The following is a 26,697-nucleotide window of genomic DNA, read 5'->3' as shown; positions in this document are numbered from 1 at the left end:
ATCCATAAAAACCTCTTCTTCTAAATCTCCATTTAAGAAGGCATTCTTGACATCTAACTGTTGTAACTCCCAATCCAAGTTTACTGCGATTGAGAGAAGAACCCGTACAGTATTTAATTTAGCTACTGGTGCAAACGTCTCAGAGTAGTCTATGCCATAGGTTTGAGTGAAACCTTTGGCTACTAGACGTGCTTTATACCTTTCTAGTGATCCATCAGATTTGAACTTGACCGTGAATACCCATTTGCACCCCACAGTTTTCTTCTCCCTTGGCAAATTTATAACCTCCCATGTCTGATTCTTCTCCAGAGCCCTCATTTCCTCTAAAACAGCCTCTTTCCATTCGGGTACCTGAAATGCATCTCTAATACTCTTCGGAATTTCCACGTGTGAGAGTTGAGTAACAAAGGCACGGAAACAAGGAGATAGCTTTTTATAAGAAACAAAATGAGACATGGGATATAGAGGACGCCTAGTGCATTCTCTAGTTCCTTTTCTTAGTGCAATAGGTACATCAAGCTCATTTGAGAAATTTTCAGGGATTGGATTCAAACCTGGAACTTCTGGACTTGGTATCGAGGTTGATTCTTGACCATGCTGTAAGTCATTGGTCAATCCACTTGACTTTGGTTCTCTTCTTGAGAAAACTATCCCAAACCTGTTTTCAGTGTTATTTCTTGTTCTAATTTGACTAACACTAGAAGGAGTCAAATTTTCATTATTTAAAACATCTGTAGGGTTATTCTCTTGATCATTCTCTTCAGAATTTTCGGAATTATTTAGGTTTTGCAGAAAATCCGAATTTTGGAGGGCAAATTCTGAGGAGAAATTTCTAAACAGAGATTCACCTTGAACATGAAAGTCAAAGACTATTTTTTCATCTCCCCCTAAAGCCGAATCTGCCTGTGTGTGCTCCCCTTGAAGATGAGGCTGAAAAAACGATTGTTTTTCAAAAAATTGCACATCAAAGGTGACAAAATATTTCCTTTTTTTTGGATCATAGCCCTTATATCCTTTTTTACTTGGTGAGTAGCCTAAGAAGACACACCTAGTTCCTCTAGGATCAAGTTTTCCTATGTTGACATCTTTATTGTGGATATAAACAGTGCACCCAAACGTTTTCAATGGCAGAGTTGATTGAATTTTTGTTTGGGGAAAAATTTTGGAAAATTCACTTATAGGAGTGGCAAACTTCAAAACTTTTGAAGGCATTCTATTTATCAAAAAGGTTGCTGTTAAAACAGCGTCTCCCCAGAAAGTTTTTGGTACTTTATGTGTAAATAACAATGCCCGAGCCACTTCTAATAGGTGCTTATTCTTCCTTTCGGCAATGCCATTTTGTTGAGGCGTGTCAACACAAGAGCTTTGCTGAAAAATGCCATTTTGTGAGAAAAAATCACTCAAAAGTTTTGTGAAATATTCACGACCATTGTCACTTCTTAAAACTTTGATTTTTGTTTCAAATTGAGTGTAAATCATGTTATAAAATGTTTTAAAGATGTGCTCCACCTCGGATTTTTGTGTCATCAAGTAAACCCAAGTCATTCTTGTGTGATCATCTATAAAGGTAACAAACCATCATTTTCCTGAAGGAGTTGATATTCTTGAAGGTCCCCATATATCACTATGCATAAGAGAAAAAGGTTGGGATGGAACATATGGACGAGGGATATATGGAGATCGATGCATTTTTGCTAAAGCACAAATTTCGCATTGAAAAAGAGATGGATCTTTATTTGAGAATAACCTAGGAAACAAACGTTTTAAATAATAAAAATTTGGATGACCAAGTCTAAAATGCCAAAGCATAATGTCATTCTTACTAGAACTAGAAATAACACCTAAGCAAGTATTGGAAGCATAATCTTTAGGAAGTGATCCATCGTCAAAGTAGTAGAGTCCACCACTTAGTTTAGCATTGCCAATCATCTTCCCCGAGGCCATGTCCTGAAATTCACAGTAAGATGGAAAGAAATTAGCATGACATTTTTGGTCAAGAGTTAATTTACTGACTGACAGTAAATTGCATGACAATTTTGGAACATGTAACACATCTTTTAGTGTTAAACATGCAGAAATTTTGATGGAACCGGTCCCTGCTATGGCTGAAAACGAGCCATCAGCCACTTGGATTTTTTTATTTCCTGCACAAGGGCTGTAAGTGGAAAATAAATGGGAACAACTGGTCATATGATCTGTGGCGCCAGAATCTATGATCCATGGGCCAGAAATTTTTGAGGAAGTGAGGGCAGAAGGAGCTTGTTTACCTTGGTGAGCATAGGAGGTAGAAGGAGGATTAGAAATTTGTGGAGACTTAAAGAGTTTTAGAAGATGCTCAATTTGTTCCTTGGTGAATGGAGGCTGTACCGAGGTAGATGGTTGCTCTGGAGTAGTCTCAGTCACGGTGTTAAACGTCCTGCTTCCCTCCTGTTTCTTCTTCCAATTTGCTGCCAATTAGGTGGTTTCCCATGAAGCTTCCAGCAGGAATCTTTGGTGTGCCAGTGCCGTTTGCAGTGGTCACACCACGGCTTCTTTTTCTTATCTGGATCACCCTCATTGCCACGAACTACTAAGGCTGAATTTTCAGGCTCTGCTGGTGGCAAGAATGAACCAGTCATGACTCTCTTTCGTCCTTCTTCCTGCCTAAGTTCAGAAAAAACTTCACGGATTGTAGGAAGAGGGCGTCTGCCTAGAACACGCCCTTTAACATCGTCAAATCCTGCATTAACCCCTGCTAAAAACATAAAAACACGATCAATTTCTTCCCTTTTTTTAAACCTAGCAAGGTCTTTGGGATTCTCCCATTCGTCATTATAGCAAAGGTCTAATTCCTGCCAAAGTGCCAGCATCCTGTTGTAATACGTGGTGATATCGGCCTCCCCCTGCTTGGAATTCCACAGCCGAGTCTTCAATTCATAGGCTTGTGAATAATTTTCCAAGTCCGAGTAGGTTTCACGCACGGCCTCCCATACTTCTTGGGCTGACATGAACATGTATGGCTTCCGGATTGATTCCTCCATGGAATTGAGAAGCCATGTAGTGATGAGTGAGTTTTCAGACCTCCACTTTCGGAATGAAGAGTCAGAATCCTTAGGTTTTGGTTCCTCCCCTGTAAGAAACCCTAGTTTTCCTCGGCCATCTATGGCTAGTTTTACCGATTGGGCCCATTCTAAGAAATTCCTTCCATTCAATCGTACGGTAGTAATTTGAATGGAAGCATTAGGGTTGAAATCAGCATTATTAGAGGATACGGTTTGGGTTGAAGGAAGGTTTTCTGGATTCTTGGCCATGGCGGACAGAGATAAGTCCTAAACCAGGCTCTGATACCATGTAAGTTTCTGAGGAGAAAAATATAAATCCTTTCTTGATTTAATTGGTGCAAAACCGGAGTATAAATAGGATACAAAAGGACCTAGTTCCCGTGGCTTAGTGATTCCGGGAAACTAACCCTAATAGGATAGAGAAGCTATCCTCAAGATATTCCTAGAATCTTTCCTAAGAAATAGGAACTGCCCCCTAAACTAGGAGAGATATGCGATATGGAGAGATATGCGATATCTCATAATTTAAACAATATCTCCTAATTAATTAATTAATTAATGTACATAATTCAATATTAATGAATAGCCTCCTAGACAGAGCAACATTCACAGAAAAAATTGGTGGGGCAAGGCCCACTTAAGTACTAACTTTCCTAGACAGAACTCCCTCAATTGTACTTTCTACGTAACCACACAATTATTCTCAAAATCAATTATTAAATTTTATTGAATAAATTATGAAATGAAATCTAATCAATGGAAACTATTCCTAAAGTCAAAAGCTTAAATCTATCAAATTGTGAAACTCCTAGATTAAGAATAGTGAATTAATTATAATCCTAATTACAATCCTATGAATTAATGAAAATTATAAAAAAAAAAATAAAAAAAAAATAAAAAAAAAAATTAGGCAACAATAAAATAATTAACAATTAAATTATACAAATAGAAAAATAAAATAAAATCCTAACTTATAAAAAGTAAAAGATTACAAAAATCAAATCACAATTAGTTCTAATAATTGAAAAGGAAACTCTCACATTATGCTATTGAATAAAATGGTAATAAAATTCTAAACAATTAAATGAGAAATAAGGAAACAAAATAATAATAAAAAAAATAATACCTACTTAGTTGACAAAGAAAGAAAAAAAATAATAAATAAACAAATAAAGAAAAACTAACAAAATCCAATAATAACGAAACTAACAGACAACTAAAAGCAAATATTAAAAGGAAATTTTTTTTTTTTGAAATAAGAAACGACCAAAAAAATGAAACAAAAAGGCTAAAACAAATTAAACTACTGATCTACTACAGAACGTGAACTAAAAGCTAGACAAAGACTAATAAGTAAAATAAGAAACTAACACAGCTTAATAGCAAAGAAAATAATAATTAAAAAAAGATGTATACTTACCCCTTCGGCTCAAAAATCTACTGATCAGTCTTGCTAGTAGCACCTCCCCGGCAACGGCGTCAAAATTTGATTAACGCCCAAAAATGATGTTCACAAGCGGTCCATTGTAGCATAGAAGGACGGTCGTATTCACATCGAGGTAATAAAATAAAGAAGAAAGATTAGCAGAATAAGAACGTTAGAGAAAAATAAATAACAAGTAAATTAAAGAAAAAGAAGAGTTTTAGAGATTTTTATTGCAAATAAAATAAAAAGGAGAAAATTTGTATGAAGGAAATTCAGTAGTAAAAACGGTAAAGGTGTCGAGAATTCCTAATGTTTCGTTCACCAATTCAAGTTTTGATTAACAAAATAAAAGAATCGAATAAATTAAATCTCAATGTTGACTCCGAAAATATTATTTTTACAAGTTATCCAAAATCGATAATATATCAATTTGACAATATTGCAGTAAAAGAGAATTTATAAAATAATTTGAATAACAAAATAGTGCGTGACTGAACTTATATGAAAATTAGCACAAAATATTTTGAAAAATAAATGAAAGATAGATGAGATTTAATTCGTTCAGATATTGAACATTACAGCACAAAGAATCAAAAGCCTGAATTTAGTCACTAACAAAAGTTCATCTCTAACCTCGCCAAGAGAACTCTAGCCTAGTTTGCAAAACATTCTCACAAGTTCTAGAGAGAAAATATGAGACTGACAGCAAGACAATAGAAAACTGAATATTAAAAACTTACAAAAACCTTAGGCTAACCCTCTTATTTATAGTGTTCAGAGGCTGCCTGTCAAATAAAAAAATAAATAATAAAAATAAAAAATTACAAAAGAAAAGGAAACAAAATAAAATTACACATAAATTAGGAAAAATCATGATTTGGAAAAGAAATCAGGTAATTTGCGTAGAAGAAATTCGGATCCAGCACCCTTGAGGACACGTGTCAAAGCTTAGTTGGAGGAAGTGGATTCAATTTCCACGTGTCGCGCGCGGAGAGGAAGAAGGGCGCTGGCGGTTGGAGACAGCTGGGGTCCACTGAGACAACTGTCATGCACGGAGAATGGGAAAGCAGACTGGCACGCTGCACGCGGGACCCACACGGAATAGACTTGGATGCGCCGGAGACTGCGCGGAGTAAGCACACGCGCCCAGGGAGTTTTGCTTGCTGTTGATGCGCGCGAGGTGGAGTGGGGAACGCGGGAGAGCTGGGGCCCACGCGGAGATTAGCTTGTGGCTTTGACTCAGCTCACACGGCTCTCTCTCTATATGACGTGGCTTGGTGACTGAAAGTAGCTAAAAATATGGCTTTCGTGGCTTCTTTTTGTATAGCTTTTGCACTGCTTTTTATTTGCAAATGATAAAGCAAAAACTAGACAAATTCTAATTAAAAATATTATGAATAAAAATAACGGAATTGTTTAATTAAAGCTTAAATATTTTAATATTTTATAAATCAAAAGTAGTGTTTAGGGTGCATTTTCATGCACTAATCACCCCCCTCTTTTTCCTGGTGTGGCACAACCACTTCTCGTTTCATTAAAATGTGCAATTTCTTTTTCCTCAGTTACATTAGAGATCTTCTTCTTAATCCTCCCGCATATGAAATTGCATCCACAATTCAAGGTTAGTGGTAATTCCATTTTCCGTCAATGAAACCTTTTGTTACAATATGATATGCTTTTCAATTGCTTGACGCTTACTATGTTTAGTTGTTATTTTAGTACAAGTCAAAAAGTTCAAGTAGTTTTTTTTTTTTTTTTTTTTTTGGGTGCTTAACCAATGACATTTTTTGTTTATTGTTGCAACTATTTGTCGCATGTCACATGCAAGATGGCATTGTGGTTCACTGATGTGTCCTTATGTGAAGTCTCTTTCTCAAACGCAAACACAATAAATAAGAAAGATTGATGATCAGTTAAATATATACGGGAACATGGCTAAAGTCGTGTAATTGTTGGTACGAATTTTACATGGATCAGTGTTAAGAATAGATGTGGTGAATGAACCAAAAAAGAATAAAAGAGAAAAGCCAACTTTTTAATTTGTTAAGAACTACATAAACCAAGATGATAGACTTTTCAAGATTCAGGTGAGTGTTTGAAGCCTTGAGAAGACGTGCAATTACACTAACACAGTTTTTTTTTTCTTTCCAAAATATACATTAATATATATATTTAATGACTCGTATAGCATATTCTTGTGGCAGTTGAGTGTTTGATGTGTCTCCGAGAGATGAAACTTTTGCTTTTACCTTACAGTTGTTCGCTTGCAATCCCGTGACCCTTATTTTTCGTTTTGGTTTTTGAAATTTTCTAATTATAATTTTTTATTGGAGCAGCAACGTGCAAACTTATGAGCAATGTGACTTGCTCGATTCCGGACTTTACCTGTGTTTCATCTGCAAAGGTTGTATGCTAAGCTTGCTAATGAGTCAAAACAAAGTATAAACTTTTACTTTTACAATACATTATTGTTTTCTGTATCTAATTGTCAAGTTTCTGTTTGTTGAACAGCTTGTGAAGCTACTTGAACTAAGGGAGGCCAATCATATTGAGTTTTGTAGAATAAAAAACGTAGTGGATGAATTGTTGCTCATGACTAAAAATTCTGAGCTCAGTGAAATCCTGAAATTGTTGTTGGACCCTACGTGGGTGGCCACTGGCTTGAAAATTGATTTTGAGACATTAGTAAGTTTCTTATTTCGTGTTTTTACAATTTTCAGTTATTCATTGGATTAATTACTGTTAAATTTTATTCGGTGTCTCCTTGTGTTTTATACACACATACACACAAAACATGATTTGTAATTGACTCCTTGTTTATGGTTTTTTTGATACTTCCATGTTTATTTTTAATTTTTTTTTTTTTTTTTTTTTTTTTTTTTTTTTTTTTTTTTTTGTTTAATTTTTTTTTTTTTTTTTTTTTTTTTTTTTTTTTTTTTCCAGATTGATGAATGTGAATGGACTTCAAATAAAATTGGTGAAATGATCTCTCTAGATGGTGAGAGTGATCAAAAAATCAGTTCCTCTTCTATTGTTCCTGATGATTTCTTTGAGGATATGGAGTCGTCATGGAAAGGTCGTGTCAAGAAGGTCCATATAGGGGAAGAATTTGCAGCAGTGGAAAGGGCAGCTGAGGCTTTAACTCTAGCAGTGAGTCCTTGGAATTCAATTTTGCCTTCGCAGTTGGTTATCTGAGTACTTGGTTTTGTTAAACATACTAGAGGAGAATATTTTACCTGAAATAGCATTTGTTTTTTGTACTAAAGAGCATTTCTTAAGCAAGTTGAAGGCTATAGCCATTCTGTGCTCTGTTCTCTCGCATTCAACAATTAATTCAAGTTTGAGCTTATATCGAGTCTGGTCGTCTATGAAACGTGAAAATTGTTCTCATATGAACTTGTTGTGCTATTGTCATTTTCTTGCCAGCCGGGAAAAAACCTAAAATCGAAAAGTGGATGGTAGTAGCGACTTGCATCTAAAACAATCTGCCAATGGCTATTCATTTTTTGTTTACTTCCCGACTCTTTGAACTCTATTGAGTTTGCGCAGCCTTCTCCCTTCCCCTTCTTTGAATATCGTGTTAGCATCTCACATTCCCATTTCTAATCCCAGACAAGTTCCCAGATATTAGTCACATTAAAAATTATGGAATTTGCTAGATAATGGTTCCTCACTTGAACTTCTAAGGCTTAAGAATATTCAAAATATGATCCATACGTCATTCATAAGAATATTCAAGTTCCATGGTCTATCTACATATAGGTAATATTCATATATGTGATTCAGTGATTTTTCATCCTAGAAAATTATTTAGTTGCAGTTCAAGTTGCGAAAAGCTAGTTCATTATTTTGGATTTATTTTTACATCCATTAATCCTCGTGTTCATTTGTTCTGGCAGGTTTCTGAAGCCTTCCTGCCCATCATTACAAGAATAAGGGCTACCACAGCCCCACTTGGAGGCCCAAAGGGGGAAATATTGTATGCTAGGGAGCATGAGGCTGTTTGGTTTAAGGGAAAAAGGTTTTTACCTGCTGTATGGGCCGGTACCCCGGGGGAGCAACAGATTAAACTTCTCAAACCCGCTTTAGATTCAAAAGGTAGAAAAGTTGGAGAAGAATGGTTTACTACAATGAAGGTGGAGGATGCTTTAACAAGGTCTCTTTTGTGTGCATTATTAAAAGTTCTTTGAAGGTTTTGTTATATGCACACACATGTTAATATGTGTCTTTTATGCATATCATATAATAAAATTTCTCTCTTTTAGGTACCATGAGGCTGGTGCCAAGGCAAAAGCAAGGGTCTTGGAATTGTTGAAGGGACTTTCTTCTGAACTACAAGCAAAGACTAACATTTTAGTATTTGCTTCAATGCTACTAGTTATAGCAAAGGCATTGTTTTCTCATGTGAGGTTGGGTACAAATAACTTTAGTAAGCTTTAAAACAGTACACTTACCAATCTCTATAGCAATATATCTAATGTTCTCGTCTATTCTTCAATGGTTGGTTTAACATACATTCTCTTAAACTAGTGACATAATCGTTAGAGCGTTTTGCATCTCATAGAGTTTCCTATTACTATTCAGGTTCATTCCAAATTTGGCCGCTTGACGACTTAAAAAGATCTTTTCAAAATAAACTTATCCAAGAACCGTGTTCTCACTATTACCAAACTCCAAATTCCTTTTATCTGTTTATGAACTAATCCGGAATAATAGGACTTTTGTGTAGTTTACGTTGTTTTTTTTTTTTGAAATATGTTATTTGTTTGACTCTTTCAGTTCAATGACAATACATTTAATCTGGTTGTTTTTATTTAACTCTTTTAAGTTGACATTCTATGGGAATAATCATTTTATGCTACTTGTAAGCCTTCAAATGTTTACGTGGCTGTGGCTTTGACTGTGGAGTTTTGGTTCATGGATTTGTTTGGATCTGTTGATCATTTTTAGTGCAGACTCAAGTCAATATTTATCAACATCTTATTTACTAACCGTCAGTTGACCAAGAAGAAGAAAACTATGCACTACATGTTTCATTTATATTTATGAATTCATAAAATTTAATGACTTCAAGTACTTATATTGTTAAAAATGGATGTCTCATAGAAATTTTCCATTTTTGATATTTTGCAGTGAAGGCAGAAGAAGGAAATGGGTTTTCCCCACTCTTCTGGAGTTACCCCTGTCTAAGGTGCTGCCCTATTTTTCCGATCTTTTTTATCAGTATCTTTACTTGAATGATGTATCCTATATATTATATCATTTGAAACTATTTCAAGGAACTGAATATGTAATATGTAATTTTTTTTTTTTTTTACACATATTGAGGAACTGAATGCAGGATGTAAAACCATCGAATGGAGCTGAGGGAATGAAGCTGGTTGGTCTATCACCGTACTGGTTTGATGTAGCAGAAGGTAGTGCTGTAAATAATACTGTTGATATGCAATCACTGCTTCTTTTGACTGGACCAAATGGTGGCGGTAAATCAAGTTTGCTTCGATCACTTTGTGCTGCTGCATTACTTGGAATCTGTGGGTTCATGGTGCCTGCTGAGTCGGCTTTCATTCCACATTTTGATAATATCATGCTTCACATGAAATCTTACGATAGCCCAGCTGACGGAAAAAGTTCATTTCAGGTATCATCCATAGCAGACATTTTTAAACTTTTCTATGGTTATGAACACTTCTTTCCTGCAATTCATTTCACTTTTGTACATATTAGCTTATTTTCAGAAATTGCAGAATATCTTGAAATGTTAATGTGGCTCTTGAAGTCAATTGTTTTAGCTGAAAATACAATTACTGGATTCATTTTCCCAATTTCTATGTCAGGTTGAAATGTCAGAGATCCGATCAATTATCTCGGCCACAAGTAAAAGAAGCCTTGTGCTTATAGACGAAATATGTCGAGGAACAGAAACGGCAAAAGGAACTTGTATTGCCGGCAGCATTGTTGAAACTCTGGATAAAATAGGTTGCCTAGGTATTGTGTCCACTCACTTGAATGGGATATTTAGTTTGCCACTCAAGGCAAAGAACACCATGTTTAAGGCCATGGGAACCGTTTATGTCGATGGCCAAACGAAACCAACTTGGAAACTAATGGACGGGATTTGTAGAGAGAGCCTTGCATTTGAGACTGCTAAGAGAGAAGGAATGCCTGAAACAATAATACAAAGAGCTGAAGAGCTGTACGATTCAGTTTATGCAAAAGAGGTGGTTCCGGCAGAAAATGACTCTAAACTACAAAACATGTGCTCTTATACAAGTTTCAACGGTTCCAATGTATCTCTTCAATCAAATTCTGGTGAAAAAGATTCTGAAAGGGGCAGACCAACAGACCGAATGGAACTCTTGCAAAAGGAAGTTGAGACTGCTGTTACTATGATATGCCAAAGGAAGTTGATAGAGCTGTACAAGAAGGAGAAAACATCAGAACTTACTGAGATTCACTGCGTTCTGATTGGTGCCAGGGAACAACCACCTCCTTCAACTGTAGGTGCTGCATGCGTCTATGTGATGCTAAGGCCTGATAAGAAACTATACGTTGGACAGGTAATTCTGTAAAACTGATTAATATGTTATGATGCCAACTGGGATAGGGAAATAAGTTTTCATTGGCCTGTTAGTCACCATCTTAAAGTTGGTGTTATTTTACTGAACATAAATGTCTAGTAGTATTGTTATTCTAATCGAAAAACCAATTTCATTGTTCACTGTTGCTGTAGTCGGATGATTTGGAGGGCCGAGTCCGAACCCACCGTTCAAAGGATGGGATGCAGAAAGCCAATTTCCTTTACTTCACAGTCCCAGGAAAGAGTCTGGCATGTCAACTGGAGACTCTTCTCATCAATCAACTTCCCAACCAAGGATTCCATGTCACTAATGTGGCTGATGGTAAACATAGGAATTTTGGCACATCCTGTCTCTCTCCGGAAAGTGCGACTGTTTGTTAATGTATATGCGGTCAAGCATCTACCATTTTTTTTTCCTTGTTTTGCAAGCCGAGCATCTTCCAGATTTGTTTGATCTTCTCTACCCAGTAACTGAAGACAAAAAGATGGTATGTGCTCTAATGATATATGTATATGATTGTAATTTTGACGAAATTGAACAAGCAATGCCTGCAGCAATTTTGGTTTTTGTTGTCTGCTGCTCCACTTCTTGCCCCTTTTTCTCCTTTATAGGTGGAGTTCGGGATTTTGTTCACGTAAGTGTACGCTAATATTGTCTGTAAAACTCCTTATTGTTTAAATTTACCATTCTACAAAAGTAAGTTTGCAACACATTCTTTACACACTTAGATATGCATATATACCCATAAAACTTTTTGTTTTCAATTTTATCATTCTAAGAAGTAATGATTTGAGCAGCGCAGAAAATTGCAAGTTACAAAGGAAAAATAAGAGTAGTTGATCTTGGTTGTGAACAACATTTGCCCTTTCGAAACCAAGACTTTTAAACGCTTGTCTTTAAAAGTTGTAAAACTAAAGTCTATTTTATTCAATGTTCTTATGGACAACAAAATGAAGAGTTGTGTGGTGCTGCTCCTTAAGAACATTAACACAATGAATACTAAGAGGTTGTTTGGTTGGAGGTTTCGTTCCCTGATTCGAATCATAGTTCGTGGTTCGTTACAGTATTTTTTCTCATAAAAAATATACGTAAATCAAAAATAGTTTTAATCATATGGTTTTAATTTATGAACCAAACTTCTTCTAAATGACATAAAACAAAGTGAAAACAACAATAAAAATGAACCAAGAAAAATGACGGCATATGAAGGAAGGCAATGACAATCTGGAAAATGACAATAAAGTGTGAGCTATTGAATGTAAACGAAAGTTAACGATGTAAAAGTAAAAGACATCGAAGAATGACAAGAGAGAAGAAAAAAAAAAAAAAAAAAAAAAAAAAAAAAAAAGGAACAGCAGTAACTGAGAACGACAAAAAAAAAAATGAAACAATACCTGGAGCAATAAAAATAGGGCGAAATGAAAACAACAACTAAAATTTGTTATTTATAATTAAAAAATATTATAATTAAAAGGATAGTATCCATTTTTCTTTTTGTAGTTTCTCTTTTCTTTTTAATTAATAATTTCTATACATAAATTTTAGGATTTTTTAAAGAATAATATAATTATAATTATTTAAAATAAAAGTACATATAATCAGGTCGGGAGTGGGACAGGGAGCTTCCCACACCTCCACCTCATTCCTGACTCGGGGTTAATTTTAACTCCCCACGCCCTCACCCCATATAGTATTCCCATACCTACCTTATTAAGGACAGTTATCCGTTGATATCTGTACCTGCATGTAAGATTCTCGTTTATAAACACATGGAGTGAAAAAAAATATGATAAAAAATGAAATGACGACAATGACGACAACAACAACGTGAAAGAAATAGTCAAAATGAGAACGCCGACAAAAATGAATCAATTTATATATTTCTCTATCCAAAATAAATAACTTAACACTTCCACCAAGAATTAAAAAAAATAAACAACTTACATCACTATTAAAAAGGACCAAAATTTAGCAATGTAAATTTTAAAAAATTAATAATAATAACTCAGGAAAAAAACAATAATACAGTGAAAAAAAATAGTCAAAATGAGAATGATGTCAAAAAATGAATCAATTTGTATATTTCTCTATCCAAAATAAATAACTTAACACTTCCACCAAGAATATAAAACAAACAACTTACACCACTATTAAAAAGGACGAAAGTTCAGCAATGTAAATTAAAAAATAATAATAACTCAGGAAAAAAAAACAATAATAGTAGTAATTTTTTTCTCAATTTCTTTTCCACTAATGTTTTCTCTTTTAGATTCCGTTTGATAAGGAGGAAAGAATATGGGAGGGAAGATAAAACTATAAAGAGTAGAAAATTAAAAGGATAGAACCTTGAAAAAAAAAGATTGATAGAAATAAGTCTGATTTAAAAGGTAATTAAAATAAATACACGATCATAATCCTTGTATTTTGGAGACATCATAAAATAGGTAGTTGGGGATGCTAATATATGAGATAGAATCCATTTATTTTTAAATAAAGAAATAGATAAATAATTTTCTTAAGGGTTGATTTAATATTTGGATTAGTAGGAGCTCCGATTCATGAATTTATTTTATGAATCACTATCATTAGAGAATTAACGGCACTCAAAGATAAATATGTAACTAGAGAGATTAACAGATTTCACCTAACTTTATTTATGAATTATTTATGGAGGATCGATCAATATGTAGTAACAATATCAAATGGACACTGTAAGTTTTTGAAAGTAAATTATGTTTGTAATATCTTAAAAAACTAACTAAACACAATTTTAGAATTAGTCTCAGAATGATTTTTAAAACAATCTCATTTTTACTTTCGTACTGAAAAAGAAAAAATCATTTTGAAAACGTTACCGGGGGAGCCTCATATAATCACACCACCCCCTTTTTTTACCTCTTTTTAACAGATTTTTAATAGAAAATATAAATGGTAGGACTGGCAATCTGGGTAGCGACATGATGACACGACTCGTAACCCGCACAAAGTTAGCGGGTTTGAGTTTACTATAAATGAGTTAAGGTCATAATCGGGTTGACACGATTAACACGATTAATAAATATGCACTGTGAAGAAGGTATCAGAGCCTAAACGGTGGCTCGGCGACTTCACAGGAGTCTTGTGAAGAAGGAGAAGATTGTGTTATAAGGGAATAAGAAGGACGAAGAGTAAGAGGGGAAACCCCGCACACCATGAATACTCCTGCCCAGAAATCTACCAAGTCCTTAGAACTAGCTAGACTATCCTCGTCAATTACTATTCCTAGTTCTTGTAAAACATCCCTTTCCTCTAAAATAGAAAACCTAGTAGAATACTCCTATATTCTTGAAACAACCATAGTAGAAGAGTCTGTCCCTCCTCTATTAAGTCCGTACAATGTTTTTAAAAGACATCGACGTACTATTAAACAACTCATCTCCAATACCAGACCCACTGTTAAAGAATATGTCCAGTTCTCTAGACTTGATAAGTGTCTTGTCCCTAGCACCTTTCAAGAATAATATATTGATCTTGGGATCCCAAAAGATCTTATCACCCAATGGCTTGCTGAAGGCCATACTCACCTCCACTTCGGGGCAATAAGATTTGTCCTAACCCTTCATGGCAGAAAAGGTTTACCTGTCACTATTCGTCTGGCACTCCTAGATACCAGATATACTAGATACGAACATACAATAATAGGAACTACACTTTCCACACTCCATGCTGGTAGTGTCCTATTAACCTTTTTTCCAAACTTCAACATTCCACTAAAAGATCCACACTTGTCCACGTGTCTCAAAGTCCAACTCTAAATCATTGGTGTAGAGCAAGTCCCATCTTCATACAGAGCTACACTCCACCATCAGCTCATCTACAGATTGCAAAATCACGCACTTGATCTCTATATCCCAGGTCATACTCCAGACACTCTGCTTATCACAGCAGAAAGAGAGAATAAGATCCCAACCATTGTGCAGATTCCTAAGCAACTCTCTCGAGATGAGATGACAAAGCTTATGCCTCTGGAATGGTTCACCAACTATGAGAAGTTACACCAAAACCATAAGCTCATCCATACAACTGATCCAACTTTCGTCCGGTTTGAAGATGGACAGGTGAAAAATGTCTTTAAACTCCCTAACAAAAGTTCCAGCACAACTCCGACCATGATGATTAGGCCAGTCACCACAGAAGAAGAAATCTCTGTTGCTTATTTTGCAACAGATGGATCTAAGATCTTCACAGATAAAATCAACGGTCATTTCATGTGGGATACTAATCCCTCCATGTGTGATCTAGACTGTGACTGTTGGATGGACCTCAAAGATGAAGAAGATGATCGTCCGAGTAGCAGAAGAAGAAAGAAGGGTACCTGTACACCCCAGCCTCATATGACAAGAAGACAATATCATCCAGATGATCCAGATAGCCCCTGGGTTTTCAAGAAAAACCTTGGAAATTCATCCATTCCAAGAACTGCACCCTGTATGATGTTCTCATCATATGATCAAGACTTCCCAGCCCTTGAAAGACATGTAGACCAGAGAACTAAGGTGGTCTCTAGACCATATGTACAGCCAACAGAGATGCATCCAGACGGAAGAACAAAGCCTCTAACTAAGGCAGAAGAAGTTCTAAACTGGCAAACGCAAAATGCCATAGCACAGAACCAAGTCCAACAGAAGATCAAAACTAAAGTTAGATGCATCCAGACGGAAGAACAAAGCCTCTAACTAAGGCAGAAGAAGTTTTAAACTGGCAAACGCAAAATGCCATAGCACAGAACCAAGTCCAACAGAAGATCAAAACTAAAGACAAGGTAATTGCCCAGGCTAACCTTGCTAATAAGAAGCTTGACAGCCTCAGTGATGATGTACGAAGGATCTATGAAAATCTTCAATCGAAGATTAAACGGTTAGATTCTGACTTAAGAAGCCTTGTTAATCAGGGCTACTTTGGTCCAGAATTCGATAAAAAAGAAGCGGAGATCCAGAAGCTGAAAGCTGAACTCAAGCGAATCGATGATGACTTGGAAAGAAGAGAAAGGAGAATGTTTGATCCTCTTTCTTATCCACTTCCCCCATTTGGTCCCTCTCTGTTCCCGTCATACTCATATTCATCTCAACCTGACTATTCAAAGGTCTTCAAGATGACCCATGAGATCTTTAAAGATCCAATATGGTCAAAACCATCTGCTTCAAAACCAACTGCTCCAACAAGGCCAACTTCCTCAAAATCAAAGACTACCATGATGAGTTTTTCTTCATAAGAAGATGAACTTGTCCCACAGAAGGCTAAACCAACAGAAGAAAAGAAGAAAAACCAGGAGTACCCTCCTACCTGCATGGCGCTCTCCTCAAAACAAGAAGTGTTTTCAGAACTGACCTCAGCCTCTGAATCAGACTCAGAACCATCTGAGTTCTCAGAATGTCTGTCTGAAACAGAAACAAGCTCAAAGGAGTCTGAAGAAGCATAGGATACCATGGACATCATGCAATTTCTAATGGCCACCTCTACAGGGTCTAATGATCAACAGACCCACACGGAGATGGGAGAATCTGCGAGGGAAACATTCCCCATAATTGAAGAACCATCTGATGCCCAACAGTGATTAGGGAATACATTCTCCATGCCAACAGCTGGTCCCTGGTTGACCTTTGACAAAGCCCCTTTAGATCAATGGAGAGAAAGGATTGACTTGCAGATGATAAAACCCAGAGCAGAACTCCAAGCTGTCCTTAGAGATTTTGCTTCTAGATTCACTGGTACTCTCAGAGATTGGTTTTAAAGCCTTGGAGGATATAGACAACTCCAATTCATCAAAGCAGACACCGCTGCAAGAATACTTGGGCCCATATACCAAGAATTCATCAGAGATTATAACCTCATCGATAAGTAGATGCGCCAAGAGTACTTTGAAATGAAATGTTGTTCCTTAAGAAAAAAAGACATTGAATTTCATTATCAAAGAATGTCTCGGTGATACTACATGCTAAATGGATTCAATGATCCTAATCTCCGAGAAGTGTACCTGTCGTCACTACCACAAGAATTACAGCCAGAACTTCAAAGATCTCTTATGGCCACAAAAAAGAGCCGAAAGACATCTCTATTGGAGAAATTCATCAACTGGCATTGGCGGCACTTAACAAACTCTATAAGACACAAGGGTTATTCTCCCCAATGATGAAGGAAAGATCTAAGTTCAAGAAAGCATGCAAGAAGCCCTACTTACAGATCAAATGTAAAGACAACAAGTGCTCCTGCAGTCTTTCAAAGCACTCTCATAATAGTACTCCAAGACGGTCTCGCAGACCCAAGAAATTCAACAAAAATGAAGGAAGGAAGTTCTGATTCTTCAGAAGAAAAAGGCGTGGCAATCCAAAATCATACCGTTGTTTCAGTTACGAAGAAAAAAGACACTATTCAAAGAATTGTCCCAAGAAATCTGCCAAGTCAGCCAGAATCATCCAACAACTACAAGCCAGCTCAGCGAATCGGGATGAAGAGGATGCTGATCTAGAATCCCTGTTTTCCGAATAGGAAGATCCAGACGTAGATACGATCTTCGCTATTCCAGACTCAGACCAAGAAGACATTGGTTAAGAAGAAGAAGATGTAGACTACCACATTCCAGTCTATAATATGGAACAGTGTTCCGTAACCATGCTGACTCCTCTACTACCGAATGTCGAAGTCCATATCTAACCTCAAAGTATAATAATCCAGTAATCTTAATTGCCTACATTGATACTGGTGCAAGAAGAACAATGATGAATCCAAGCTTTCTCCCACGAGGTTTTTGGATACCGCACATTGAGTACTTCAAAGCTGCAGATGATCAAGTGTTCAAAACAGAACTAATTACCAAAAGTAAAATTGGTATCAAGTTCTTCCCTGGATGCATCATATGGACAAGAATCCTTGGAAGCTCACTACCGGACAAGGATTTACTCGTCAGAATGGATGTGTACTGCCAAGCAGAGAAACTTCAAATCCTTCCCACAGGACTGAAGTATACAAGGTAATTCAAGCCTTACTCCATCCCAAAGATGTTCTCAATCAAAGAAGCTCCAACTAGTTATGAAGAAATTAAGAACAAACTTCTGAAATGTTGTGCTGATAGTCATGATAAATTCCAGCATCCCAGTCCTTTATGGAAAAACCAAAAGTTCTTCATACAGTTGCCCTTCAAGAAGAACGAAGACATCAATCTGACTAAGACTACTCATCCAAGAATGACTCCATCAGATCTAGACTTGGCCCGGGAGGAATGTGCCCAGCTTCTCAAGCAAGGATTAATTGACCCCACAAAGTCAGATTGGGCTTGCCAAGCCTTCTATGTAGAAAAGAGATCATAACAGGTTAGTGAAAAAAAAGGCTCGTGATTGATTATAAGCCTTTGAACCTGTTCCTGAAGGATGACAAATTTCCTATTCCAAGAACTAGCTCCCTATTCATTCACCTGAAAAAAGCCCAAGTTTTCTAAAAGTTTGATCTCAAAGGAGCACTCTGACAATTAGGAATTGATCTTAAGGATAAGACTAAACCAACCTTCTGTATTCCAGATGCACAGTACCAATGGCGTGTCCTGCCATTTGGACTCAAGACGACCCCGTCACTATTTCAGCGGACGATGGCCTAAATCTTTGAGCCCATTTTGTACAGTGCCTTAATTTATGTAGATGACATTCTACTGTTCTCAAAAGAAGAAGAAGCCCATAAAGTCTTACTAGCCAATTCCATCAAATCGTGGATCAGCATGGCATCATGCTCTCTGAGAAGAAAAGCCAGATAGGACAAAACCAAGTAGAATTCCTAGGGATGCAGATATCCCAAGGAAAGTTTCAACCTGGCCCACACATAGCTCGAGAATTATTGACGTTTCTAGATAAGAACCTCACTGTCAAGCAGATTCAATAGTTCTTGGGAATAGTCAATTATCTTAGATACTTTATCCCACGCGTGACTGAACATACCAGCCAGCTGTCAAAGATGTTGAAAAAGAATCCCTCTTAGTGGGGAACAGAATAGACAGCCGTTGTCATCGCTTTAAAAAAGGTAGCCCAGTCACCTCCACCTTTAAAGATTCCAAGCATAGGAAAAAGAGTCCTACAGACAGACGCAAGTGACCATTACTGGAGGAGCCATCCTCATCGAAGAGGAAAAAGACAAGAAGTACTACTGTGGACATGCTAGTGGCCAATTCAAAGAATCAGAAAAGCACTATCACACCATCTACAAGGAGATTCTTGCGGTAAAGTATGTAATTTAGAAATTTGATTTCCATATTAAAGGTTATAATTTTGAGGTCCGAATGGATAATTTATCATTTTTAGAGGTCCTTGATTTTAAAAACAAAACTCCCTAATCCGCAATTACTCATACTTAAAGATTAGTTTGCAAGATATGACTTTTCTGTCAAGCATATAAAAGGTCATCACAACCTCATCCCTGATTTTCTAACTCGACCAAAATCAGTCCAAGTCATCACTTCTTGTAAAACTTTTCCTCTCATCCTTATGAATACTAATGTTCACACACCACTATATTTTCCTATAAAACCAACCATCATTTTCCTTCTGGTTTAGATAGTACAGCCACACTTAACGAGATCCAGTACTATGCTAAACATCATCTTTTCTATTACATGACCAATGTCTGCAATAGAACCAATAACCCACATGCTCAATTCCTGTACAATACAGAACAACCATACCTTGCCCTTTACCACCTTCATCCTCCTTTTGATGACATTACTGAAGATGATATTTGGTACCTATGGTGCCAAACAACTCTTTATAAAATCGCCCTACACTGTCCACTCATGCAGCTTCACACACACACCTCAATGATCCCAGTGAGGAAGGGTCGACTCTGTGGCAACTTTTGGAGACGTTTAACCCACTCATGTGGTGGAGAAAAGAAGTCTCAAGACTTCTCCAACGATACAAAGTCTGGACCTTCTCTTCAACAGAGGTCCTATTGGTGCACACCATCTTATTTCTACACCGTCCATACCTGCTCAACTCACAGTCACTAAAGGATATCACCGATCACCTTGTCAAAGGTCCTGTGTAGGGGAAACATACATCATCCAAAGCCTACTCTACAGCCAGGCATAAACTCTGTAATAGCTCCGCCCACTAATATCTATGGACCGTTTAACATCTTCACTGTTAGCAACCGTAGATATTTTGAAGAAGATGCAACAACCTCCTCTGAAGCACCACCATCACAACAGGATACACAGGGTCAGCAAGACTATAACTCAGTATTATTTCAAGATTCCCGGGATCCAGACTATAATTCACCACCCAAAAGACACAAACAGTGGTACCCACATGATCATCCTTATGAATGAGGTTCAATGAACTCTGACTCATCATCATCAGACTACAGCTCCTTCTACAACGGGTCCCCTTAAGCCATGCCAGAAGCACCCATCTGTCTTCTTTGTACAAAAGTCATAAGATCTTATCCAAAGATCTTATCTTGAATAAAGTATTTGGTGTACTTAGTCAAAAGTCTAAAAGTATGTCTACCACTTTGTCAAAAGTGGTTCTGTCTTTTAGTACTAGTCAAAAGTGGAACAGTAGGTGATCCACTTTGTCAAAAGTTATTTTATCTTTTGCAAAATAAGTCTAAAGTTTTACTGTGTGAATCTTATCTTATTGGATAATATTTGAGTCTTGTGTGTTGAGCCTCAGCATTATATAAGGCGAGACATTTCTCTTGGAAAGGCAGAAGTCCTCTAACCAAGAGAACTTGTAAATAGTTTGCTTAGCAATAAAAACATGAGTTTCTAAGGCCTCGTTCATTTCACCAATTCGAGTTTTCAGTTTTAGGTTTCTATAGTAAAAAGCTCTCAGAAAATGTCACATCTAACTTTTTCTGCTACAGTGAAAAGCTCTCAGAAAATGTCACATCTCAGTTCGAATTAAAAACTTGAATCCGCGAAGTGAACGAGGCTTAAATTCCCCTTTTCTTCCTCTCTGAAATTTTGAGTTCATTTCCTTATATCGTAACTATTCTCCTCCTGACTAGTATGCTCTGTGCTTGCCTTAAGTAGAGGATCCTGCACATCAGAACGTTTAAGCCTAAGATCTTTGCTACGATCTCCATGATCATGAGTGATAAGCATCTGTTGCACTAAAAGCCAAAAGTCAAGTGGATGTAGTGGCTATACAGTGCACAGGCTCTTGTTGTTTATGGTCTGTGGAGCTCTTGGCGAGTGATTATATTAAACTTGTCTTGACCGTGTTAAATAAGTCATTATTATATTAGTTATTTATTCAATATATTAATTTAAACGAGTTATATGAGTTGACACGATTAATACAATTAATAAATGGATCGTGTTTTGGTTGGCATTTTTCACACGTTTAATAAACAAGTCGTGTTTAGATTGATATTTTTGACACGATTAATAAACGTATTGATACGAACACGACTTATTAATACGAATTGTCATCATTAATGAATGGATTAATTTAAAATTTGAGAGGTAAAATGACATTTTTTTAAGTTAAGAAGGCAAATTAGGAATGACCAAAGTTTAAGGGCACATTTTTTTTTCCCCAAAGGAATGTTAGTATTATTACACGTCACTAACGGCTTGTTTTTCGATTTCGAAAGCAGATTCTCGGAAGCCAAACAAGCCACTTTCTGTCCTCCTCTGTGTTTCGTAGTCGATAATGGACGAGGTCGAAGAGCAGGTGGAGAAGGCCAAGAAGGAGTGGGACGAGGCCTACGTCAAGCTGGTCGAGCAAATCAAGGCGATCGAAGCCTATGGCAAATCCAGTTCGACTGAATCCGAGGGCAAGAGCAAATATTCTCTCCCCAGAATGAACGGCGTCGCTCAGGATTGCTTGGCTTTGCTCAATTCGCTGCAGTTCAAGCTCGATCTGCTCGCTCCTCAATTGCCCTCCGATGACAAGGTCCAGTCCGCCAAGTCATTGCTCGAGTCGTGGACGAATCGATCGCAGAGGTACGCGCTCTCGGAATTTGTCTCTGTTTGGTTTCCGAGAAAGTGAACCGGAAAAGGTGTGGGAAAATGGAGATTGGAGATTGGAGATTTATGGAGTAAAATTGTTGAATTGTGGAGGTTCAATTTGTTCGAGTTCTTGTGAAACATGAATAATTTATATTTGCATTACACACAAACACACACACACACACACACACACATGTATTAATAGATTGGAAGAATCGATGAAAAAGTTTGGAAATGAGTTAAAACATTGAAGATTGGAGATTTACGGAGTTTAATTATTAAATTTAGGATTTTCATTTTGTTAAGAGTTTTAAAACCTGAATATATATATATATATATATACGATTATTATTTTTTTCGTTTAGTTCATGAACCTGAGGATTTTGGGGTCTGGAAGAATGGATGGAATTTTGGAAATGAGTTAGGAGATTGAGAATTGGAAATTTACCGAGATAAATTGATGCATTGATTTTGTGAGCTTGAATGTTTTTTATCAAGCTAATCAGATTTCTTCTTAATTTTTTTTCACCGTTATATGCTTTTTTTCCCTGTTTTTTATGGATTGGATTATTTTGTTTGCCTGTTTTATTTAAATTCTATTATCAGTTTGCGGTCGAGTTTAAGAAATGCCAATTTACAAGCAAAAGCTAACATGAGGAAAGCTGCTCAAGAAGAGGTAATGATAATTCTTTCTTTAATTTTCTTTTTTGGGCCAAATTTTAGCTAGTTAATGCTATTAGTCTATTAGTCCCTCTTTATAATGCGATTAAGTGAAAAAAAAAATGTTTCTTGTTAACTTTATTATTGTCTCTGAAGTTTGATGTTAGAAATTCTCTCCTGGAGTTTTATGATATAGCTATATTTGTTTACGTGTGAAGCTTGTAGAAATGATTTGGAGTAAAATTGTGATTCAGTGAGACTATTTATTGCAGAGAGAACTTCTTCTTGGTGGTGGAGAAGAGTCCACGATTCGCAGGCGCAACTTGCAGTATGTCTATATTTTTTTTTAATTCATGGCTTTCCTGAAATATCACTCTATGTTTTTGAAGCTTAGTTTTGTAAAGATGAATATCTTTTAATATGGGTTTGCGATTTTAAACTTGTGTTTGATTTTTCTTTCAGGACTAAAGCTGGTATGACATCTGCTGCAGAAAGCATCACAGAGAGCCTTCGCCGTACTCGCCAACTGATGGTTCAGGTGCAGTAACTGTTTTTTAAAATCTTTTTACCTGTTTCATATTCAAATTACATTGGTCATCTGGTGGGATTTACTAATCCTTTTTTCTCATTTTATTTTTGGGTTTGTGTAGGAGGTGGAGAGAACTGCAAGTGTATTGATGACCAATGGTGAGTTCTCATTCTAAGATAACTTGGTAAAATTCTGCATCATCACCTCTTTAGGGAATTATGTGCCGGGCTTATAGAATCTAGAACTACTCAACAAATATTGCCTGATCCAGAGTATTTGCAAGTTAGTTACTTTTATAGTTTCAATCTCTTTATCCTAGTTACTCAAACTTTTGCGGCCAACGGATATCATAAGCATGGCTTTGCGCATGGCACCATGAACCATGGATATATTTGTCGTGTTGCTTGCAGAATAACTTGTTGGTTTCTACTCTCTTTTTTTATTTCTTTTCAAGTTCTTTGTGGTTGGTTAAAACGAATATGAATATGTTGGATTCTGCAGAGGAATCAACAGGAGTACTAAGGAAGGCTGAAAGTGAGTACAGAGGCCACCGATCATTGTTGATGAGAACCAGAAACCTGCTCTCCACAATGCAACGCCAAGATGTTCTGGACAGGTAAGTAGAGAGAAAGGTCTCAAGTTTCGTATAAAACATTATCTATATGTGCCAAAACTTATTACCAATTCTGTTTGGACAGGGTTATACTTGCTGTTGGATTTTTCTTGTTCTCTTGTGCTGTTCTTTATGTGGTTTCAAAGCGTATTGGCCTACTGAAGTTGCAAAGGGCAGTCACCGCCGCTGTTAAGGCCGGTATGGTTCGACAAGTAGAGCATGGACCAGGAGCTGTTATAGATGCTGCAAATCAAGCCCAGGTCCAAGATAATGCAGTTAATAGGTTGGAGGTTCCATTAGAAAGAGTTATGCGTGATGAACTCTGAAATTTTGTACTTTCTTTTATGGCCACGGATGTTCTATAATTTGGATCTGCAAGCTACCGTGAGCCCTTATAATGTGTTGTATCATAGGCCCTAGTCCTTTTTATCTTTTGGATCTTTCTTTCTTTCTGGGTCTCAATGACCTCAAATTCATTTTCAAAAGATAAAACTGGAAAAGGAAAATGCAAATGGAAATATTCATGCAACTACATATATATTTTTGGTCTGCAAATGACATTTTCCTCTTGTTGGCTTTTTATGAGTCGGCCGTATCAAGTATGTAGTACAAATTTAACACTTACAAATGAAAATTATCATGTGGTTCACTCCATAACCAGAGAAAACAAAAACCTTAATCAAGCTCCCTTGCTTAATGAACTAACTTAGCAGCTTCAAGGATTCAAATTTGATCTGCCTTGAGAAACAGGTCTCAAGCTCGAGAACTGAAGTGAGCATACTGATTTCAACGGCGGCTTCTAGGACATAGAATGTTGAATCCCAGGTAGTTCGGTGGTTTAAGCCAGTAGCCAGAAGTTCTTGTGGGTTTTAGAATTGAGAACGAAGCCTGCATTTTGGCCCTTCTTCTGTACTCCAACACAGGTGCACTTGCTGTTCTCAATCAAGTATTCTGCTGTGTCTATGGATTTTGCCCCTTTCAGTGACCCTCCGGGTCGCTTATATCTGCAAGCACATAATTACTGGAATGATTCACAAACAGATAAAGTTTCTATTATCCAAAAAAAAAAAAAATTAAAAAATTAAAGAACAAATAGTAAAGTTTTTGTTTTCAAATATTGCACTGGGAATCAAATGCTGTATCAACAAGAAGGAAAATTATACCCTCAGGAAACAGGAAGTAAAAGGTTGTTCCAGAATCCGACATTGAAGCCTATGATCTTCATGCAACAGAAGTTGCCAAGTCTTTTTTTCTTTTTTTCCCCTTTAGAAATTTAGTCTTAAATTAACAAAATAGCATCAATTAATTCTTAACGTTTAGTGGAGGATACATTTTGGACAGAATAACATTACTTTTTTTAGCACACTTGTACCCTCTAAATTTCTCGTAGTTTTTATTATTGTTTCTTTAATACAGATTAGTCCATGAATTAGACATAGAATTCCCTAAATTTATTTCCGGTTTGATCGAAGTTAATTGCTACTCTTCTAAAAATCCGAGGACCAAATTGTCAATAAAAAATATTCAAGGATAAAACAAACCACCAAAACTTCAAAAGCACAGCACAAGTGCTAAAAACCCAAAATGAAAGGCACAATGAAGTTACTACAGAATCACAAATAAATATCTATTTTCTCGCTTGTGCTACAACAAACGTTTTCTGTTTCTCTTTTTTTTTTTTTTTTTCAATAACACATGCTTGGTTAAATACTTTTTAATCCTTGTTTTACCCCAATAGTGAAGAGGAAAGACTCCGACGCTGCCCTATAACCAGGACATCAACCCCAAAAGCCATGCTTTGAAACAGAATAGTGGTTGCCTTTTCTTTGCCTTCCATTGCCACCCTCTCTACACGCACACGTACCCTTGGCTGTGCAAGTTTGCATGCCCACCTCATTTCCTCAAGAAAATCGACGTGATCGCCTGCACCACCTTCTAAGAAGGTAGCTGCCGCTGTGGAGGTCGCTGAGTGGCTTGGCCGCCTGAGGAATGTCGAGAATGTGTTTCTCCATGAGCTTGGATTCTCCACGTGGAGAAGGATCAACTCGTCCTGCTCAACAACTGCATGAGAAAGTGCATATTGGAGTGCACCCGCAGACTCCCTTGTTGGATCTGCCACCACCATTACTCTGCGTGACAGCGCATGCCCCCCCACTTCCATTGCCCTCCGTGGCTGCCACAGCAGCCGGTACTAGCTGCCACTGAGGGGGCTTTGGAATGGAGGATGGAAAAGGGGCACAAAATGCAAGGCAGTCATTTTTTGTCGTGTTTATCCCACGAAAGAAAACTGCATCAATGGCTTCTTGGCTTTGGTTTTGCGATTCACAAATTTGTGCTTTTTGGGAATTTTATCCTAAATTTAGGGGGTCTTGTTTTTCTTTAACTACCCCTTAGACTCGGTCAATTGCATTAACCACAATGGCTCATGAGACACAGGTCATAATTTCTCCTTTTTTTTTTTTTTCATTTCTTTTCCATTCTATTTTCCTCCCTCATAAAAGGGGATCATTTTGTCCCTCATCCCTTTCGTCACTTCAAAAGTCCTGTGGTCCATCAATGGAACGGAAAAAACTTGACCTAATTCTACTCGAAGTTTTTACTCTTGTTGAGTGCATTAAATCTCGGCAAATGAATATGGGCAAGGTAAAACCAAAATTTTAAGGCAACTCATCTCATACACTAACCATAAGAGCAATCAATCAATATGTAGAATCACAACAAATAACACTGTTTATTATCTCCTGCTCCATACCACGTTTAACATAGGCAAATAGAATTTCCAATTGATATGTAAATGTTCTAAGGTCATGCTAGACTACAATATGTTTCTACCATAAACTAATAAAAATAGGGAGGGGGGGGGGGGGGG

The 26,697-nt window shown here is 36.8% G+C and overlaps 3 protein-coding genes across 4 annotated transcripts in view; 2 read left to right on the top strand and 1 right to left on the bottom strand.

The window, feature by feature from the left end:
* Positions 1-11,725, top strand: part of LOC21393035 (DNA mismatch repair protein MSH1, mitochondrial) — a 33,564-nt gene extending 21,839 nt beyond the window's left edge. For both annotated transcript variants that reach the window (XM_024174975.1, XM_024174976.1), the window contains exons 13-22: positions 6,030-6,088; positions 6,804-6,871; positions 6,979-7,152; positions 7,411-7,617; positions 8,367-8,623; positions 8,733-8,876; positions 9,601-9,658; positions 9,809-10,108; positions 10,305-11,027; positions 11,201-11,725. In XM_024174975.1, coding sequence (XP_024030743.1) covers positions 6,030-6,088; positions 6,804-6,871; positions 6,979-7,152; positions 7,411-7,617; positions 8,367-8,623; positions 8,733-8,876; positions 9,601-9,658; positions 9,809-10,108; positions 10,305-11,027; positions 11,201-11,428 — 2,218 coding nt within the window. In that variant the 3' untranslated portion in view covers positions 11,429-11,725. The remainder of the gene's footprint in view (positions 1-6,029; positions 6,089-6,803; positions 6,872-6,978; positions 7,153-7,410; positions 7,618-8,366; positions 8,624-8,732; positions 8,877-9,600; positions 9,659-9,808; positions 10,109-10,304; positions 11,028-11,200) is intronic.
* A 9,918-nt stretch (positions 11,726-21,643) lies between these two features.
* On the top strand, positions 21,644-24,223 carry LOC21393033. The gene is made up of 7 exons (XM_010112383.2): positions 21,644-22,020; positions 22,633-22,702; positions 22,959-23,014; positions 23,149-23,224; positions 23,337-23,373; positions 23,717-23,831; positions 23,914-24,223. Exons 1-7 carry the CDS (start codon positions 21,728-21,730, stop codon positions 24,152-24,154), a joined length of 888 nt encoding a protein of 295 aa, XP_010110685.1. The 5' UTR covers positions 21,644-21,727; the 3' UTR covers positions 24,155-24,223.
* Positions 24,224-24,666: 443 nt separating this feature from the next.
* On the bottom strand, positions 24,667-25,989 carry LOC21393032. The gene is made up of 2 exons (XM_010112382.1): positions 25,559-25,989; positions 24,667-24,832 (listed from the first exon to the last, which is right to left on the bottom strand). The coding sequence occupies exons 1-2, from the start codon at positions 25,987-25,989 to the stop codon at positions 24,667-24,669; spliced, it is 597 nt and encodes a 198-aa protein (XP_010110684.1).
* Positions 25,990-26,697: the final 708 nt, after the last annotated feature.

Source organism: Morus notabilis, unplaced genomic scaffold (assembly GCF_000414095.1).
Source record: "Morus notabilis unplaced genomic scaffold, ASM41409v2 Scaffold328, whole genome shotgun sequence".
NCBI lineage: Eukaryota > Viridiplantae > Streptophyta > Magnoliopsida > Rosales > Moraceae > Morus > Morus notabilis.
Note: the sequence above shows the minus strand (reverse complement) of the source record. Positions and strands in the feature narration are given on the sequence as shown.